General features: G+C 31.7%; 1 protein-coding gene across 19 annotated transcripts in view; it reads right to left on the bottom strand.

Moving 5' to 3' along the window:
* The window catches only part of LOC148621432 (uncharacterized), a 53,896-nt gene that overhangs the window by 13,030 nt on the left and 21,254 nt on the right, over positions 1–19,612 (bottom strand). For 15 of the 19 annotated variants that reach the window (XM_088575795.1, XM_088575797.1, XM_088575792.1 and 12 more), the window contains 4 exons: positions 18,729–18,793; positions 17,095–17,171; positions 14,312–14,571; positions 1,204–1,330 (listed from right to left, as the gene is read on the bottom strand). In XM_088575795.1, coding sequence (XP_088431921.1) covers positions 1,204–1,330; positions 14,312–14,571; positions 17,095–17,171; positions 18,729–18,793 — 529 coding nt within the window. The remainder of the gene's footprint in view (positions 1–1,203; positions 1,331–14,311; positions 14,572–17,094; positions 17,172–18,728; positions 18,794–19,612) is intronic. The other 4 variants (XM_088575807.1, XM_088575808.1, XM_088575809.1 and 1 more) reach the window with 1 other exon arrangement.

Genomic DNA, 19,612 nt, shown 5'->3' with positions numbered 1-19,612 from the left:
TTATTTTAGAACAATTCTTAATCATTTGCCTTATAAAAAGAATGTAGGATGTTTATACATGTTTTCTACCTTAAGGAGGTAGACCTAGGGTAAGGGTCATAACTTTTGAAATCAGTGATATGTTTGTATCATATTCAATTTCACCAAAGCCTTTCAAGCTATTCTTTGAAACAGAATGAAATAAGTCCAAGTTCCTTTGATGCTTACATAAGATTGATGTAAAATGGTGAATTCAAACACTGATTTGTAAGAGTTGTGTCCCTTACCCTAAGTCAACCTCCTTAATGTGATACCAAAAGTGATATGTGTCTTGTTTCCCCTTGTTTTTACTGTTTCAACCAATGATTTGTCAATTCAAGGAATGGTGCACACCTGCCACTTCCCACATATATAAACCATATACCCCCGACAAATAAACTAAAACCTGTTCAAACAAGATATCTTATTTGTTTCAATGAATTTTGAACAGATGTAATGTAACTATTTGCCCACTGAACTAAATTCATGTGCTGTCACAAAAGTGGTTTAGTTTAGACAGGTTTTATACTATGTGTATATGTTTGTATGATGAGGCTGGAATATTCAAACATGTTCTAGGGAAAAGAATGATTCTTCTTAACTTCCAAATTACACGAAAAGGTGCAGAAATAGAAATTATAATGTCCTCAATTGTTTTAAATCTCATCAAGCCAAACCAAACAAAAAAAAGAGAATTTGCAACTCATCATTTTAAAGCTACTCACTAAATATGAAATCATCTGGCTATATAGTACCTGATATTTTTTTGTATACAAATCATAGCCATATCTTAGTAGAGTGAGAGTAACAGATTGATCAAATTTCCTAAAACACTCCATGAGTCTTCCACTATTAATTTTGTAAATACCATCAATTCTACAAACTCAGTTGTCTTTTTATAAAACCTATGAAACTATGTATGTTAATATGTAGCAAAAATGACTAGTATAACTAAAAATACATTCCACAGAAATTTTACCCAAATACTTCATCATGTAGAGAAAATAAAAGATTAAAATCTGCATGCCTCATGCAATAGAAAAAATGTTATATCTAAATGCAAAACAATGTCTACTACTTTCAATCTATAGAATTTTTTATATATATATGTCTGGCATGCAAGCTACAAATAGGAACTAGAAAACTTTATCAATAAATTTATAGACATCTCATGGTAAAACATACTTTTCTCCCCGTGGAAGGCTTGCAAAGTCAGGGTAAGTTGTTGGAGCTTTGGCTTGGATTATGTCATCTCCTTTCAGTTTGCTGGTCGGTATGGATTGATACAGAGGGTCATCTTCATCATGTACATCTACAAGGATAAAAGCAACACATTTTCAAGTTTTTTTATTGATGATAACAAAAACTTGATTTTTAAAAATACAGAAAAAAGTGCATCTAAAAATTTGAAAATTTTTCAACAAGTTTGTTTTATGTACCGGTAACCATAAGATTTAGGAGATAACTGTAATGTATTTGAAGATTTGGAGGTTTCAACGATGGATTTAGTGGTTTGGTGGTGTCAACCATGGATTTGATGGTATGGGGATGTCAACCATGGATTTGACGGTTTGGGGTGTCAACCATGGATTTGATGGTTTGGAGGTGTCAACCATGGATTTGATGGTATGGGGTGTCAACCATGGATTTGATGGTTTGGGGTGTCAACCATGGATTTGATGGTTTGGAGATGTCAACCATGGATTTGATGGTATGGGGGCGTCAACCATGGATTTGATGGTGGCAAATTGAGTTCACTTGTTACTTGCCACCATCAAAACTAGATTGGCATATACAAATCTTTTTAAAAATACATATACAGAACAGTTATCTACATTCTAATGCAACTGTCAAATACTTTGTGGATATAACTATTAAAAAAGTCTTAAGAAATAACTCTGCACATGTGTAAAAAGCTTGTGACAGTCAATAGTGGAATTTATCATGTTATCAAATGAAACTCCAAATTACAAGGAATGCTGCATTAGAATATTGACTGATTTTAAATATTGTATAGCAAGTAATTCATACATTTCAGGATTAGAACATTTTACCAATCAAACAGTCCCTGCTTTGTACAAGTCTGACACACTGGGCAACATTTTTAATGTGCTAACTCACACAACAACAGCCTAAAGGTAGGTATAATGCCACACTCAAACACATTATTCTAACTCGTAGCCAATCAGTTCTTTTTCTCTTTTCTCATGGCACCATGCTTGACTACCGTCATTTATTGACTACCAGCAAAGACTACTAATTTCAAAAGTATTTGGTATGATTGTGACACAGCTTGGAATGGCACCACAATCTCCTACACTATGTGTAATGGGGGTTTAACAATCAATGGTTGGTTATGACCCAAAGCCCTCCAACATCTAAACCAACTCCAAATAGAGTCATGTCCAAATGAACTATCTTGATCAGAGATTCAACCCTTCTCTACCAACAAAAAAAAAGCTTTTAATGATAGGAATTAACAGTTGATTGACTGAACACTTTAAAAAAACAAGGTGCCCTGTTTAGGTTTGAGATTATGATAGAAGTTTATCTTAGTTAAATTATAGCACATGCATCAATAATGTTCATGCAGAGGATAGAGTTGGTCTCCCTTGATGAACTGCCTTTGATAAGGAGATTTAAACATTTATTTTAATCTTTTTCTGAGAGAAAGATATTGTTCAGAATTTTTGAATAAAAGAATAAAAAAAAAATTATGATACTGTTAAAAAGATTTTCAATTCAACTCAAATAACCTGTTTTACTTGTTTGGCAAAATATGGCTTCAAAGCAAAAATCACTAAGTTATACTGTTTTATCTTATTCTATTGATATCCATTTATGAAAAAAATATCCAACTAATAACGATCTGATTTAATAGAACAAAATGTTCTTATGTCTTTTTGATCAATGAATCACATATGAAGCTTTAAAATCTATTTTAGCATAGAAAAATTAGAATGACACATGTATACAGTTGAAATAGTAACTAGGGGCTGAGTTGCTCTCCTGGCTTGATAAGGTACATTGTAATTTTTATAAAAGCTGCCTTGTATTTTTTCATGGATAAAATTGCAAATGGGCATATTGTGCAGAATATCATCAAAAATAGCAAAAAAAGAAAAACGCATACAAAAAGGGCAAAAGGGCAATAATTTCCACATGATATAACAGTCAGATAGATCTTATCATGCTAAACACTTTTACCCTATGTCAAAATTTGGCTAAACCTAAATGTTTAAATGCAAAAGAAAATCTATGTTTGACCCCAATGTTCTATTTTTAGTAACGGCAGCTATGTTTCAATGGATCAAAAAATCGAAGCATACAGGATACCCTTAGGAACAATCAAATCAACTTTTATTGAATTCTGTCCAGTAGCTCCAGCGGAGAAGACGACTATGATGATGATGACTGATGGCAATACCTAATTTGGCCTTCGAGGTGAGCTTAAGACTGAACCCATCCTGATCTGAAAGATTTGGTTGGGTGTGGTTACAAGTTTGTTTAAATAGGTTCAAAACACCCTACGAAAAAATATGAGGGACTTTCTTGAATTAAGATCAGATATTTGTATGTTCAAGAAACCTATAAAAAACACTTGAAATTTTTGAAAGTTTTTCTTTGTATATTTCCCCGATGAAGGTCACTTATAGTTATCATGCATTTTGACACTTTTATTTTAAATAGCTGTCTTTGTAAGAATCATGCAAAACCTGAAAAATGTGATATACCCCAAAATAGGCTACATATTTTTATTTTTGTAATTAAGTTGTTTTATGGGTCTATACTATGAAATGAGTAATTATTCATTCAAATCTGCCTGCTCTTAGGAGATAATCCACATTGAAAATCCAGTAGATTCTATTGTATTTGAGTGCCATTTACAGAGTTATCTCCCTTAATATTGAAATCTACAGTGCATTCTATGTAATTTTTATCTCCTAAGAGCATGGGTTATATGAAAAACCACATATTAATTTCTGTTTAATATGACATTTCAAACAAAATGTCAAAAATAAAAATATGTAGGCTTTTTACCCATGAATCACATTTTGCATGATCCTTAGCTGGAGTGCTACTTAAGTATATTTAAGTATCTGTCTATGGAAGAATCATGTAAAATTTGAAAAACTGTCATATATATTTCTTGGAGATTTCTGAAGTATTCATGAAGTCAATGATCCTTCTGGTAAAATATCAAAGGTGAAAGTCATACACAATTGTGCTGTTAAATTAAGTTTGATCTTATGGCAGATGTTTCATACATTTCAGGAAGTGGACGATTTAGCAATCAAACAGACCCTTCATTGTATTTAAGTAAAACAGCAAAATTAGAATTATTTGTCAAAAAAGAAAAAAAATTAATACATTCATTATTTTTTGTTAATGCCATTGAATTACAATTATATGAAGTGGTCAATAAATTTGAATGCACTTAAGTATTCTTAACAACATTTTAAAAAAACAAAATGATTTTTCTTTTTTCAAATCAATCCCTGCATGATTCGTGAACAGATTTTTCAGTTTCACTCAAGATAAAATTATTTCCTTTTATCAAAAAATTTTAGTGCCAAATAAAATAAAACAATAAAATTAGTTGCACATGTTTTTGTGCTGGGTATACCCCTACTCATACAGGAAGACGATATGGGACAGCACCCAAAATTGCTTTCAACATATGTCCCATCTATATAAAACCACCAATTTAAATTCAATCCAATGGGAGCCAAAATAGCTGCGACTAAATTTGAAAGGATGGAGGAAATAACGGACGGGTTGATAAGATGACTCTAATATTACACTCACTCTCTGAGTGGGGGGTATAAAAATGAAAAGAATAGCATCCTTCATCAGTGCTAAAAATTTTAGGCAGTAGATATGAGGTAAGGGAGGTAATCCAAATAGAAGTTTTAAGTAACTAGAACATTTGAATGACTATTGATATCCAACCTACTGGGCCACCTGTTCCATTTTCAAAGTTTATGGTGAAGTTGCTCATTTGCTTTTGTTTCTTTGTACTTATTATTTTGTTTATTTTATGTTCTCAGTTGTGTTAATCTGTTTTCCATATCTGGTCTTTGTCCCTGAATTACTGTTCCATTCTTTTGATTTCTACTAGAATCATGGTTCCCTTGATTACTCTTTCATAGTGATACCAATGTAAGAGGGAAATAACTCTAAGCAAGGATTCATTTCTAAAACAAATATGTCAGCCTCCAGCAACTTTGCACTTGGTAAACTAGGATATTTAAGTATTGTTTAAATCATTAAGGAATATATCTTTCATTAGGTCGGAAAACATTTGAAATGAGCTCATCTACTGCATACAAAGATTCCTTTAGGTACTATTTTTAAATTGAAATATGAGAAAAATAAACTAGCTGTCATGAATGAGACAGATCAATTACCAATGCCTAGTCAATTTTATAACTCCTTTACATTTAAGGGTAAAAAAAAAGTTACTATTTTATAATTCCTTAAGAGATTTCAAGCTTCCTGCTGTTATAATGTAGCTGTTTTCAGCAAATGACTCAATCCAGCCTTTAACTTTGTCCATCATATAAATTTGTCCCATCATGCAGAAAATGAATATTTGAATGACATTATTTTACATCATTCTGTGGTCAGCATTTCATTCAAGTCATGATAATTTGATACATGTATTAGGTAACATTCATAATGAATACTTTACACAATTTTAGCCATTAATCAGACATATCAGATAAGTTTTACTTCAAGCTCATTTAATCATAAATAAAACTACACAGTGAACTTTTATGATTTTGTACATAAATGGATCATATGATTAATTTTTGGGCACTCAGATTGCATAATTACAATAATGTATACAATCTGATTTTTTGGCCGTTTTAATTAATTTTTAGAGTAAGGGATTAACTAATTAATTAATCCCCAAAATTTTTCATATTTCATTTAATTTTAGTGTAAAATTACATGCTTTAGGGTTCATACTACATGTATTTTAGGCATTATCTGGAGGTTATGCTCTTTCTACTATGGTCTTGTACAACACACCTGCTTGTCTTCCGGCTCTTCTAGTTCCAGTTACACCGCGTAGCATTTGGCCACGCTTCCGGCTCTTGTAGCTAACTACACCGAGTTGACAAGTAAGCAATTAGTTAGAGCATCATTTCAAGCTGCATTACTAATAATGTTTTTTCCGGCTTTTGTAACCTATGCTGCACCGATACATCTATTCATCGGATCTTGTAGCATGTTCAGCTGTTACACCGAGTTAAGCATTGTTAGTAAGACTTTCAATACTGAGTCTGCCCCAAAGCCAAACTTGAGTATAAGAATTAATGTTTTGAAATGGTAAGATTATTATATTTGTGTAACGATATTGTTAAACTTCGTATATATGTTTTGTTTTGAACTAGTAATAGACTTATTAACTTTAAATTTAGTTGGGTTTTAATTATTTTGACATGAGGTAGTGAATACATGTATATGATAACAGATTTCCTACAACAGATCACCTTTTCACTTCAAAAGGCATATGCTAATAATACAGAACAGACTACACATAAACAATACAACAATTAAAATACTATAAGGCGGTGATATTCTTACAGTCATGGCCAAACTGAGGTAGGGGGAAACAATGCAGTCAAAGCTATTCGCAGAGGGCCTGCAAGTATTTGTGCAGCTATTCATTTAGTTCATTACGAGTGGTCATATAGAGGGTCAAGGTAATTAGGTTGAGGAATCTGGATGTAGGACAGGGCTATACAATTCACCAGAACAAAAACATTTAAACTAACTAGGATGATACTTCAGTCTAAGTCACAAGTCATACATTGTACATGTATGTGTCCTGTAGTTATCTTCATATCATAGATGGCACTTAATAACTTAAGGTTACATCGAATTCTGATTTTAACGACATAAATATCATTTTTGTATGAAAATTGAATTATGTTTTTGCAAAAGAGAGGTTTTTATATAGACAAATAAATGAATATTTCTCCTTTATTGTTATTTTGGTAAAATAAAAAATCCAGTTACTCTTCTACAATATAAATAGAATAAAAAATTCATATTAAATCTATATTAATCCTTTTCAAGTGAATTTGACTTGATATTCAGTTGTTTATTTAAACATTCTGTGAAAAACAACCCTAAAATACCAGATATGGATCTGTTCCTCAACTGATTCAGACTTGTAAAAATGGCAATTTTTCAGTCCTTATTATTCAAAATCTGCATGGTGAAATTTCTTTCAAAATTATCAGAAAATATACTTCTATTAGTTTAATATTATGCAGAAGTTTAAAGAAAATTTAATTATGGAAAATTATCGGGTTACCCCAAGTCTACTACCTTATTTCTCAAAAATCTCTAAATCCATTCAGAATTTGGCCCATTCTGAAGAATCATACAAAATATGAACAGACAGACAGACTGACAGTCAACAGTATGCCATAATACAATTACAGTATATAAAAGAATTATGAAGAGAAACAAAAAAACCAATGTTACTGAATTTAAGCAACCATAATAAGAGTATTTATAAACTTTTAGCTCAGAACATATTAATGCAATATGATATAGAAAAGAAAATAGAAAAAAAAATATGCAAAGCAATTCTAATGCATTGACAAACAAGCATAAAAGCAAGCACAAAGTGTATTGACAAATGCCTATCTGTTTACACAAGGGTTATAATGATTAGTTTTATTGTTGTTGATTATAGCCTATATTGGCCTAGCTACATTATATGGTGGGTGCAATATGCATTTTTTACATCATAATTTTTATTAGCTTGTTTACACTATAATAACGTAGCTCAAATATTGTCTAGTAAAAAATGAAGCATGGGTTCAGTACAAAGGACTTAGTACATCTTGAGGTAAAGCAGGCCCTATGAAAATGAAAAATTGAGAAAAAAAAATAGCTATTCGATAAATTTTTGTCTTCACTTGAAGAGTGAAATAGTTTAAGCTGTCCTATTTTTAGGGCTTTTATGGAACATTAAGTGAAACCATGCCACATAATAGTGGAAAAAGAGGATTGGCAAAAATTTCAGAACTTGAAATCTTCATTTAAATTTTTGCTGTAAATTGAACTTTATCTGTATTTTATGATAAATTATTTTTTTAAATTAAATTTTCAAAAATAAAAAAAAAATCATTGATTTGTTCAAAAGTAATTACCTTGAAACTGTCAGGGAATAGACAGAGGGACACACATTTTTTTTTTTTTTGGGGGGGGGGGGGTGTATATCATATAATACTTCAACTTCACCACTTTGTGTGGTGGGGCATAGAAACAAGTAATCCATCTTAGTCATGTTACATGGCATAATAATGTTATTGTTTTTCATTTTGTATAATTTTGAAGTATATGAAGCTGATGAAGTTGGATTTTGTTGATTTTTCTATAGATTTTATCCAGTCAGGGGCGGATCCAGGATTTTAGATTGGGGAGGGCGGGGGTTGCACAGTTAAAATTTCGCTGAGCTGAACGAGGCAAACAAATTTTCGAGGTTAAATTTTTTAAATATTCTTCTAGAGAAGGTGCAATGTAGATATCTTTTGTGGTAAAATTAGCAAGAAATTAAAGTTTCAACCTAAAACCGCCTAAATCTATCCATGACAACCTATGCTTTGCAAATTTTAAGGGGGTGCACACCCGCCACATCCCTGCCTGAATGCGCCCCTGCCATCCACACGTAACTTTAGATGTGCAAAAATAGATGCATAGGAATTTTGCATTTTCTTCTATAACATTGAAATATTACACTTCTTGACAGTTTATATATATATCACTTATTCCATATCTGCACACAATAAAATTTTTCAAGTATATGAACTATAAACATACCAATAATCAAAACTGATTAATTTTTTTCCTGCATATGAATGAAACTAAACTGAAATAGGAAGTTACTGTGAAAGTACTTTAATTCATGGATACCAATTCTCGTTGATTAGGGAAGAAATACAAGTTCGTGGATTCTTGAATTCGTGGTTTTGAGGTTTTCAGTATACACTACATTGGGATTCTTCTTTTCTTTGGGAACCAAATTTCCTGATTTGGCCTTCCCATGAAAACCATGAAAAATGGTACCCCACAAACAATAGTACTTTCACCACTGAAGTATACCTCATCCTTTCACCAAATTTTTCAACATTTACTTTCAGTGTCAAGAAACTTTCCGATAATTCAGTTTTCTTTCTCTTCAAATCTGATCAAGATTACTTCCCCATGACAAAATACAAATTACATTACAACATAATGTTAGATTTTCCTTAATCTAGTTAAAAACTATGCACAGTGTAAGGAATCTATGCTCTTGAGAATGACTTCTACAGACAGATCACAAAATCATGGGGCCAAGGTGGTTTTCTGTGTATCTTGCTATTCAACATGCATATCATAACAATAAGAACATTCTTCATTTTGTAGCCTATATATGTTGATAGCTTAATTACCTCATTGGGAGAAAGGATAATTGATTGATTGATTGATTAAGGTCATATTGGTTTTTGCCACACTGACACACAACTTATTCATATTTAAAGCAGTATTTGACAGATTTATAGGCTGATCAACTGATTTGACCATGATATTCCATATCTTTAACAAAACAAGAGGCTCCCAGGAGCCTGAATCGCTCACCTGGTTAATTTTGCCTTTCAAGGGCAATAGATTTAACAAGGAGTCGTCCAACAATTTTGACCCAAAGTTTCTTTCTATCAATCATATTTTTCAAGATATTGGTAGAAAACTGTCAAAAAATAATGTCAATTGTCACCTTTCAAAGGCAATATCTCTTACAAAGAGTCTTCTAACAAGTGTTTGATTCCTGCAGACTTTTGTAGGCCTTATAATAATGATCATTTCACCAACTGAAAGAATTTGGCTTAACCTAATAGTTTTGGAGATATACGCGAAAAACTACTGTCTGACCCCTATATTCTATTTTTAGTAATGGTAACCATTTTTCGACAGATCACAAATCCCCACATCAGTTCTTTGCAGGATAACCCAAGGAACATCCATACCAAGTTTGGTTCCAATTGATCAAGTAGTGTCATAAGAGATGATTTCTAACAGAAATAACATTAAAAATAGCCAAAAAAAAACGTAAAAAAAGGATAATTACTCCAACATGGATTAAAACGAATATTTGACCACAGATAGATCTTACCATGCTGAACACTTTAACCCACTCGAATTTGCCTAGACCTAATGGTTTTGGAGATATATGCAAAAAAACTACTGTCAGACCAATATGTTCTATTTTCAGTATTGGTGGCCAAGTTTTATCAACAGATCAAAAATCCCCACATCAGTTCTATGCAGGACATCCTAAGAACATTCATACAAGTTTGGTCCCAATTCATCCAGTAATATCAGAGGAGAAGAGTTTTAAAAATTGTTAATGATGGACGATAAACAAAGACGACCATGGACGCCAAGTGATGGCAATAGCTCACATGGCCTTTGGCCAGATGAGCTAATAAAGGGGGTAATCCAAGTTTCATCAAGTAGTTTGGTTCTCAAAATAGAGGCTCCCAGGAGCCTGAATAGCTCACCTGGTTCAATTTTTGCCCTTTATGGGCAATAACGTCAACAAGGAGTCATCCTACAACTTTAATGACCTGTTGCACTCTAGTAGGCATTATCATAAGAATTATTTCATCAAATAAAAGATATTCTTTTTTTATCAATCATAGTTTCCAAGATATTGGCCTTTCAAAGGCAATAACTCTCACAAGGATTCGTATAACAACTTTGACCAATAAAGACTTTTGTAGTCCTTATCATATGGCTATTTTTATCAATTATAGTTTTCATGATATTGGCTGAAAATTGCAAAAAAGTTATATTTTGCCTTAAGGGTGATAACTCTAACCAGGAGTTGACAGAAAATGTTACTCCAGAGTTTTTTGAAGGACCATAAATGTCATTTCAGCAATTAAAAGCTTTTTTTCTATCTATTATAGTTTTCATAATATTGGCTGAAAACTGCAAAAACCATCATTTTAACATTTCAGGTACAAGATCACAATTAATTCCCCTTGACTTTCGTTGTGTACGAATATAGTTCCTTTTTTTTAGTGCGTTTCTTCCTGATTTTTTTTCTTTGCTGTCTTAAACTTTATTGCTTAGTATTTACTGGAGAAATGTAGGACAAGGATCAAATTTACAAGATTTTTTTTATGTGGAAGCTGTGATTTGGTCCTATGGAAGAAGGTCAAAATTTAGGACATTTGGCAGTGGTCACTTTCATGTCTATGGGGTTTCCGAAGCAAAGTTGCTAAAAATAAAAAAATGATGGTGAATTTTTCTGGCACTCTTATAGAAACCTGCTTTTATACATGTTTCCATATCAGTGAAGTTTTATTGAGTTTGAAGAGAAGGAATTTTTTTTATATGTCAAAATGGGTCTGTTGAAATGCACTACAAAATTAATTGTGTTCTCGTACCTTCAAAGGCAACAACTCTAACAAAAAGTCATTATGCAACTTTGATCCAATGAAGACTTTTGTAGGCCTTATAATAAAGATCATTTCATCAATTGGAAAGTTTTTTTGTATCTATTATAGTTTTCAGCTAAAAACTGCAAAAACTGACATTTTACACCTTTCAAGGGCAATAACTTTAACAAGGAGTCTTCGAAAAAATTTAAACAAAAGGGACTTTTGTAGGTCCTATCGCAAGAATCATTTACATCAATTGAAAGTTATGTACTGTCTCATATATTTTTGCTGAAATCTGCAAAAACATTGTTTTTTAACTTTCAAGGGCAATAAATCTAACAAGGAGTCATCAGACAATTTTGACTTGATGAAACTTTTGTAGGCCTTAACATATTAACATAAAGGTCATTTCATCAATTGAAAGTTTTCTTTATCTATTTAAGTTTTCAAGATATCAGATGAGAGCTGCAAAAACTAACATTTTTCACCTTTCAAGGTCAAATGACAACTAACACAAAGTGATGGCAAAAGCTCTCGTTGGCCCTTTTAAACTTTAATGAATGTAATATAAAACTAACATACATCAATAATTCATATATAATATAACAAAAGAAGGGACATGAAAACCACACACAGATTTCCTGACATTAAGTTATCCCATCTTTAAAAAGGTGCTTCAAAGCAGATAGATGGTTGAACAGACATTACATACTCCTCACCTGTAATCCCTAACCTCGCTGTCCCAAAAATTTAAATCATCATACAGGATGAAAAACTACCCAATAGTCAGTGCATTTCCAGTCACCACAACAAGAAATTCACTTTTAAACCATTTGCAACAGCTAAATTGACGGTCCATAAAGAAAAAAAAATGCTTGCCCTAATTTTACAAATCTAATACAATGTCTATATATAGATAATGATGATATGAAATGATTTTGTCATAACAAGAAAAGAAACCAAGCAGTGTACATCTGGCAGTAACAAGGAAACAAGAAATAGGTTAAATTCATTGTCTGTTCTGACCAACTATATTAACCCACTCAATTGGCAAACATGTAAATTTCCAGAACAGGATTGTCAGTACAAAGAAATATAAATTACGAGGAGTGTGTCATTTACAGCGATACAGATCATAAACTGTCATTAACAGATCTAAGGTCTCAAAAAGACAAAGGATTGGTGACACTGGCTTCATTAATGGCACCCTCTACAGGTTACAAACAGCCATTTCTTGTGCATGTGTGTATAATTTATCTTTTTTCCCTGATAAGTTGTGAATTTTACTATGAAAATGAAAAGTAACCAAAATGAAGTGTTATCATGAAATAATACTTAGGACCTAAACTGCATAAAAAATATCTATGGCATTCTTTAGGTGTTGAGCATTATGGCTTTTTTCAAACAAAAGCATTTATTCCGTATCTTTAAAATATAGGAATGGAAGCAAGACATAGTTCTGTATTTTTTTTTTTTTTTTACAAATTAGATCTACCAAAAAAAGTACATTTTATGATGAAATGTTTGAAACAATTTTCGAAGACAATATTGAAGACATAAAATTAAAGACACAAAACAATGGATTCATTAAAAAAATCTGATGAGATGTAGTATTCACATTTAAGAATTTTTTTTAATGACAAGTATTTTCTACATGTTAATTTTAAAAAGTCCAATTCACATATAAATTAAAAAACAATATGGGCTTTATTTTTTTTTTTACTTTTGACTAGCTCAAAATGTAACTAAAATTAAACCATTACAAAAAAATTTATTCATTACCATCCAATTTAGTTATTTATAAAAGAAACAATACTTTTAAACACACCAGGTCCTTAAAAATATCCATTTTAAATGCTTTATGCTGAAGTAGTGATAATAAATATTTGGGTTTCAAATCAAGACACTAATGTGTTATGTCATAATTTTCAAATCCACTATTTTAAAATCAATACTGCCCCCTTTCACTAGTTATCATTTGTCCTCATTTTTTAAGATACATCAATTGACATTAATCATAAATGAGAAGACAATATGAATAAAACAATTAGTACCTGAAGGTGGAAAAAAAAAAATTTAAAACATCAAAAAAATGTTATAGACATTTATCAAGGAAATCTTCATCAAAGCTAAACTAAAAGATGGCATCTGGAAAAATTCACAAGAACAAATCATAGGCAGAGAAGATTATACTCTAATGACATAGTCATATTATTGATTTAAGTATTAACAATGTAGACAGCTACATGTGAAAGTTATAGGTCTCTATTATTAGAAAAAAAACAATGCCAATAAAAGAGAACAAAAATATAATTTTTTTAGATATTTGTTACTGTTATTGCTGTTTTGTAATTCCTTTACCTACATGTACATGTATAAATATCTGTAAAATCAATACAAAACAATTATCATGATTTTCTTATCATATTTGTAAAGCAACCAATGGTCACAAAAAAAAAAAAACAATTAAACAAAACCTTATTCATTGTACTTGCTCACCATGAAGAAATTTAAACTTCAAAATTGGTGTATGAATTTTTAGTAATATTTTTGCAGATGTGGGTGGAATATTCTTTTGAGTTACTACAATTTGATATTCACAACTTCATATCATTTACCTTCAGCACACTCATACTTGCTTATCAATATACCAAGGAGACCCCCATCCACCCCCCCAACCAAATTTCAAATTTGTTGGATATCTATAAGGAAAATCATAAAAGACAAGAAGCATACATGTACAACAATTAATAATATTAAGCTTCATGCAAAAATGAAAATTACATGTATTAGCAAACTAGCTCCTCTAGATTAATATGAAGTGCCCTAAAAGTCACCTTCATCATTTGCATAGTTTCCACTAGCTGATGTCCCCATATTAGCTAACATACTTTCACTGTCCTCATCAGAACTTTGGAGGTAGTTAGGATGACTGCGTGACTTATTACTCTCACCTCTGCGAGGACTGCCATCAAAATTTATATCAGCATAATTCATCTTTTTCTTTGACCCTGGCCTACTCTGTGGTGCCTTCTCGTATGTATTGATCATTCCAGTGTTAGGAATAGTGCCCAAGGGTACTGGGGGAGCTTCATCACTGTAAGGAAGGACAAGTTTCTGTAAGACTTTTAATGTGCACAACTGCCAACTAGAGGCTCCCATGAGTCCAAGTTGACATTGCTGTTGCAGACTCATCGGTACCTAGCAATAGTTCTGGGACATGCTTTTCTAACTTTCAAGATTAACTTTAAATGACCTTTAAGTCAGATATTTAGATATCGTGTTTATCATAAATGATGGTCACTTGTTTGGTTCAGGGCCAGTAAAATTAACATTGTCACCTTTTTTTTATAAAAAAACAAAACAAAACAAAACAAAAACTTAAAAATATGTTCCAAACCAATGCTAAATCAGTTATTCCCCTACCATAAACAAGCTGTAATGTGATGCTCACTAATAAATACCCCAACTTATCATCAATCAGAAAGTTGATATTGTCTGATATCTCACAAAGATGTTTAACTACAGAATGCTTTTAGCAATATAGCAAGTAATTGCAGATATGAATGTGACAAAAAGTTTGTACTAAAGTACCATTCTATTTAAGAATCAGGCAATGGAGACAACATCATTTTCCTCAATTTGATTTTTTTTTTGCCTCAAATATATTCAATACATCCAGAAAACAACTGAAAAGCTATTTAAATTTATCCTGAAGCATCTGTAACATAGAAATTTCTTGACTGCTTAAATACGGAAAAAATGTGGAGAAATTTTCCCTCCATTTTTCCATAATGCATATGCATTTTGGCTAATTTTAACTTATCAATATCTTGAAAGGCTAATATGATGATTATTTGGGGAGGTTATAAAGTATAAATACTTGGATAATGCAATAATTTTTTTTTATCTTCATGTGACACACCTTATACAAATTTTGTCTGATTCTTAGACAGAGAAGTACTTAAACCATTAGGTCACAATATTAACTAAGAAATGTAACAGGAAGTTAATGTAACCAAGGTCTGATATCACATCCTACAGCATGACATACTTACACCAAACTTCTGTGACTAGTAATTGAAGAGAAAAAGGGAAAATATTGGTGATAAGTAATGGAACAATTAAGGTAAAGCAATACAATCCTATCTAATTCAGAACTTAGACATAAACACAAACAAAATCTCTATTAAATTGAACAATTACATCTGGATTATGGGTAATAAGACATTAAATATATTTCCAATTAAAGGGAGATAATTCCATTATCCATTGTAGAAAAAGGAATAATAAATCAAAATATTTTAATCATTTTATGTAACAGCTGAAGGATTTTGAAAAACTTAATGATTTTACATCTAGAACAAAGCATTGCAAGGGAAAAAAAACTGATATGTTAAAATGCACCAGCATATAATCTGAATCCACAATAGTAAATACTTTCAAAGACCACCAAAAGGTCTTCAACAAGTGTAAACACATCTTTAAGTAAGCTCTGAATGCCAGATAACAAAATTAATATAATCCACAGTAACAGAAAAATGACACTTCTTCAAAATAAACTAAAAAGTAAAATAATGAACACAAAGACACAATACTGACCAACAACTAGATTTTTTTTTTGTTGGTTTTAAGCCCTTTTGTTGCCTCTTTCGAAGATGCCTCATAACCAATGGTTAACACCACATCAATAATATAGATAGAGCATCCTGGAGTGCAGCATTATATGACTGCAGCATGTCGAACTAATACAAAGACATAATATTGACCAACAACTAGATTTTTTTTTTGATTTAAGCCCTTTTGTTGTCTTTTTCGAAGAAGCCTCATAACCAATGTTTAACACCATATCAATTACATAAATAGAGCATCCTGGAGTGTTGCATGACATGACTGCAGCATGTCAAACTCTGTTCACTAGGGACAAGTGTGGACACAATACTAGTTTTTGACATTCAACTGGTTTGGACACAATATAGCATAAAATTTGAAATTCTAAATCATAAAAATCAAATCAACAGTAAATTTTTCCTATCAATTCTAATGATATCACCAATTTTTCCCTTTAAGCCCTTCATTTTTAAAAGAAGTTGGGCCAAAATCTACAAAAACTGAACCAATTTTTTTTTATATCCCTTAGAACAATGTGTTAAAATTTCTCAAAGATGATTCTACTCAAGTTATCATACATAAATGTAAGTTAACGGATGCCAATGACAACAAAGACACCACCAAAGACAATGATGACAGGGTAATATTATTATACGATAGATATTTTTCTTCTAGTTGTATGAAAACCATTTCCTTCACCATTTTTCCTGGCTATCAGCAATGTAAAAAAAATGCCCTTGTAAAAAATAAATGCCTTTTTTATGACCTGAGAAATTAACTTTGAATGCCCTAATACACATTAAGAGGGACCTTCTACCAAAAACACAGTGTCTGCTTTCAAAACTTAATAAATCTTTTTGAAAACTTGTGCTTGCCAAAGAGAAAGCAGAACAAAAAGAAGAACATTCCGCCATCAAAACTTCACTTGGCCAAGTGGAGGGAACCTGAAATCATAGAGCACCGAATTAGCCAATACTACGAGTTATAAGACTTCTCTAATTTTACTCACTCTGTGTCACTTCCTGTCTCTGATCCTGATTCTGTTTCAGTACTTCCAGAACTTTCTTCTTCCTTTCTTTCAACAGCCTACAAATCAATCTTGCTATCAATATTTACAAAAAGTTGGGAATTTAATTGGTTATCATAACAAAAGGCTCCTAGGAGAATGAATCGCTCACCTGGTTAAAGTTTGCCTTTCAAAGGCAATAAATTTAACAAGGAGTTGTCCAACAATTTTGATTCGAGAAGACTTTGGCAGGACTTATCATATGGATCATTTCAGCAATTGAAAGTTTCTTGCTATTTATTATAATTTTTGAGATATTGGCCAAAAACTGTAAAAAAAAAAAACTATCATTTTTCATCTTTCAAGGGCAATAACTCTTACAATGAGTCATCTGACATCCCACAAGTCTTTTGAAGGCCTTGTTATAAGGATCATTTCAGCAATTGAAAGAGTTTGGCTAAACTTAATGGTTTTGGAGATATATGTGAAAAACTACTGTGTCACCCCTATATTCTATTTTTAGTAACAGCAGCCATGTTTTTTTACTGATCAAAAATCCCAACATTAGGTCTATGCAGGATACCCCAAGGAACATTCAACCAAGTTTGGTTCCAATTGGTCATGTAGTGTCAGAGGAGAAGATTTTTGAAAGAAATAACATTCAAAATAGCAAAAAAATGTCAAAAAATGGCTTAACATATCAAAATGAAAATTTGACCATAGATAGATCTCATCATGCTGAACACTTTTACCCAAGTCAGAATTTGGCTAAACCTATTGGTTTTGGAGATATATGCAAAAAACTACTGTCTGACCCCTATGTTCTCTTTTCAGTAACAGCGGCCATGCTTTTCGATGGATCAAAAATCCCTAAAACAGTTCCATGCACAATACCCCAAGGAACAGTCATACCAAGTTTGGTTCAAATTGTTCAAGTGTTGTCAGAGGAGAAGAGTTTTGAAAAATTGTTAATGACGACGATAACAATGAGGATGAAGACGGACGCCAAGTGATGGCAATAGGTGTATGGAAAAATACATACCAGACTGGTCATAACTCCATGTATATAAATCAAATTAATAAGTATCAAAAATTCTTTCATAAAGTAAGTACTAGTATGGAGTATATTGTTTACAAAAGTGATTATACCAGTCAAGAAAACAATATTAAGTACAAAACATGAAGTTGCATGCATTGCTGTGTTTAAAAAGTATTCTCTCACTCCTACAGAAAGTTAATATCGGACAGCAACTAAAATGGCTTACAACTTATGCCCCATCTATATAAAGCCATATAACAAATTTGAGATAAATCTGTCCAGTAGGAGCTGAGGTTTTTGTGATGAAACTTTTCTCTATCATTCTATATTAGTGAATACAGAACTTAGCAGTACAGAATTAAAAGTAGGTACTTATAGTTCAATAATTGGTTATGACATAACAACTAGTTTGGACACAATATAGCACAAATTTGAAATTTAATTTAAGGTGAAAAATGTTCTGCTTTAAGGGTGCAGAAAATAATTATGACAGAGGGACAGAGAGACTGTCAAGGGTTAAAAAGTATAGGCCTCTTTCCAGGTGGGATTTAAAAAAAGTTATCCTTCTTTGACCTTTGACCAAGATCAGGAAATTTACCTTTTTCCTCCCAGTCTTTTCATCTCCTCTGTCTTTATCCTCCTCAGATTCTGGACCGCTCTCTCCTTTAAAATATAGAATTATTACCGTAATGAAAATTCTTGAGAACAACATTACAACTAGTATATATTAAAATGGTTAATTTTATCTTTTTGAGTTTTTTCTATTTATCTAACTTATTTACTGAACATATATAGAATAAATTGTATACTGATTTTGATATTTACTTATAGATAGCAATGATTTACCAAATGTTCCCTGTGTAAAAATTTTCGATAATTCACACTGTGAAATAAATTCAGTAATTTCACTCTCAAACTTTCTCCTGCCAAAATATCACAAAACATCAAAATATGTACATCAATCTGCTGTTCATAAAATTTGAATTTTATGTTGAAAACAGCAACAAATAAAGGAGAAAACCTAAGTACTAAATAGGATAACCAATTGGTTATTGTTATTAACCATCATAAAATCACTCAAGAACGCATTAAGATATATCTTGTGCCTGGAACAAGTTAGGCACACTTGTTAAATCTAGGCATTCCTTGGCACTCGTGATCATATTTTGGTTATTCACTATTTTCAATCAATTACCCTATTATTATCATGGCTACTGTCAGTTTAGCCCACCAGGGCAAAGCCTGAAGTTAATCCTGATGTAGTAAATATTAAAAATAAAATGACTTTCATTCTCTCTTCTTTTTTTTTTTAAATAAATCAAATAATGCATTTTGACTCAAAATACTACTAAAAAGTACGCCTCAAGAAAAACATATTTTTTGTTGCAAGACATTCTGACAATTGACTTGGGATGTGGTCCTTTTAAATTGACACATACATCAAAAGTGAATGTAATTGTTCCAGAAGCAATGCCATAGTTA

This window comes from Perna viridis, chromosome 3 (genome assembly GCF_037379345.1).
Source record: "Perna viridis isolate PV_CMFRI_1.1 ecotype Kerala chromosome 3, ASM3737934v1, whole genome shotgun sequence".
Lineage (NCBI taxonomy): Eukaryota > Metazoa > Mollusca > Bivalvia > Mytilida > Mytilidae > Perna > Perna viridis.
The sequence above is the reverse complement of the archived record's forward strand: the minus strand, read 5'-3'. Positions and strand labels throughout refer to the sequence as shown.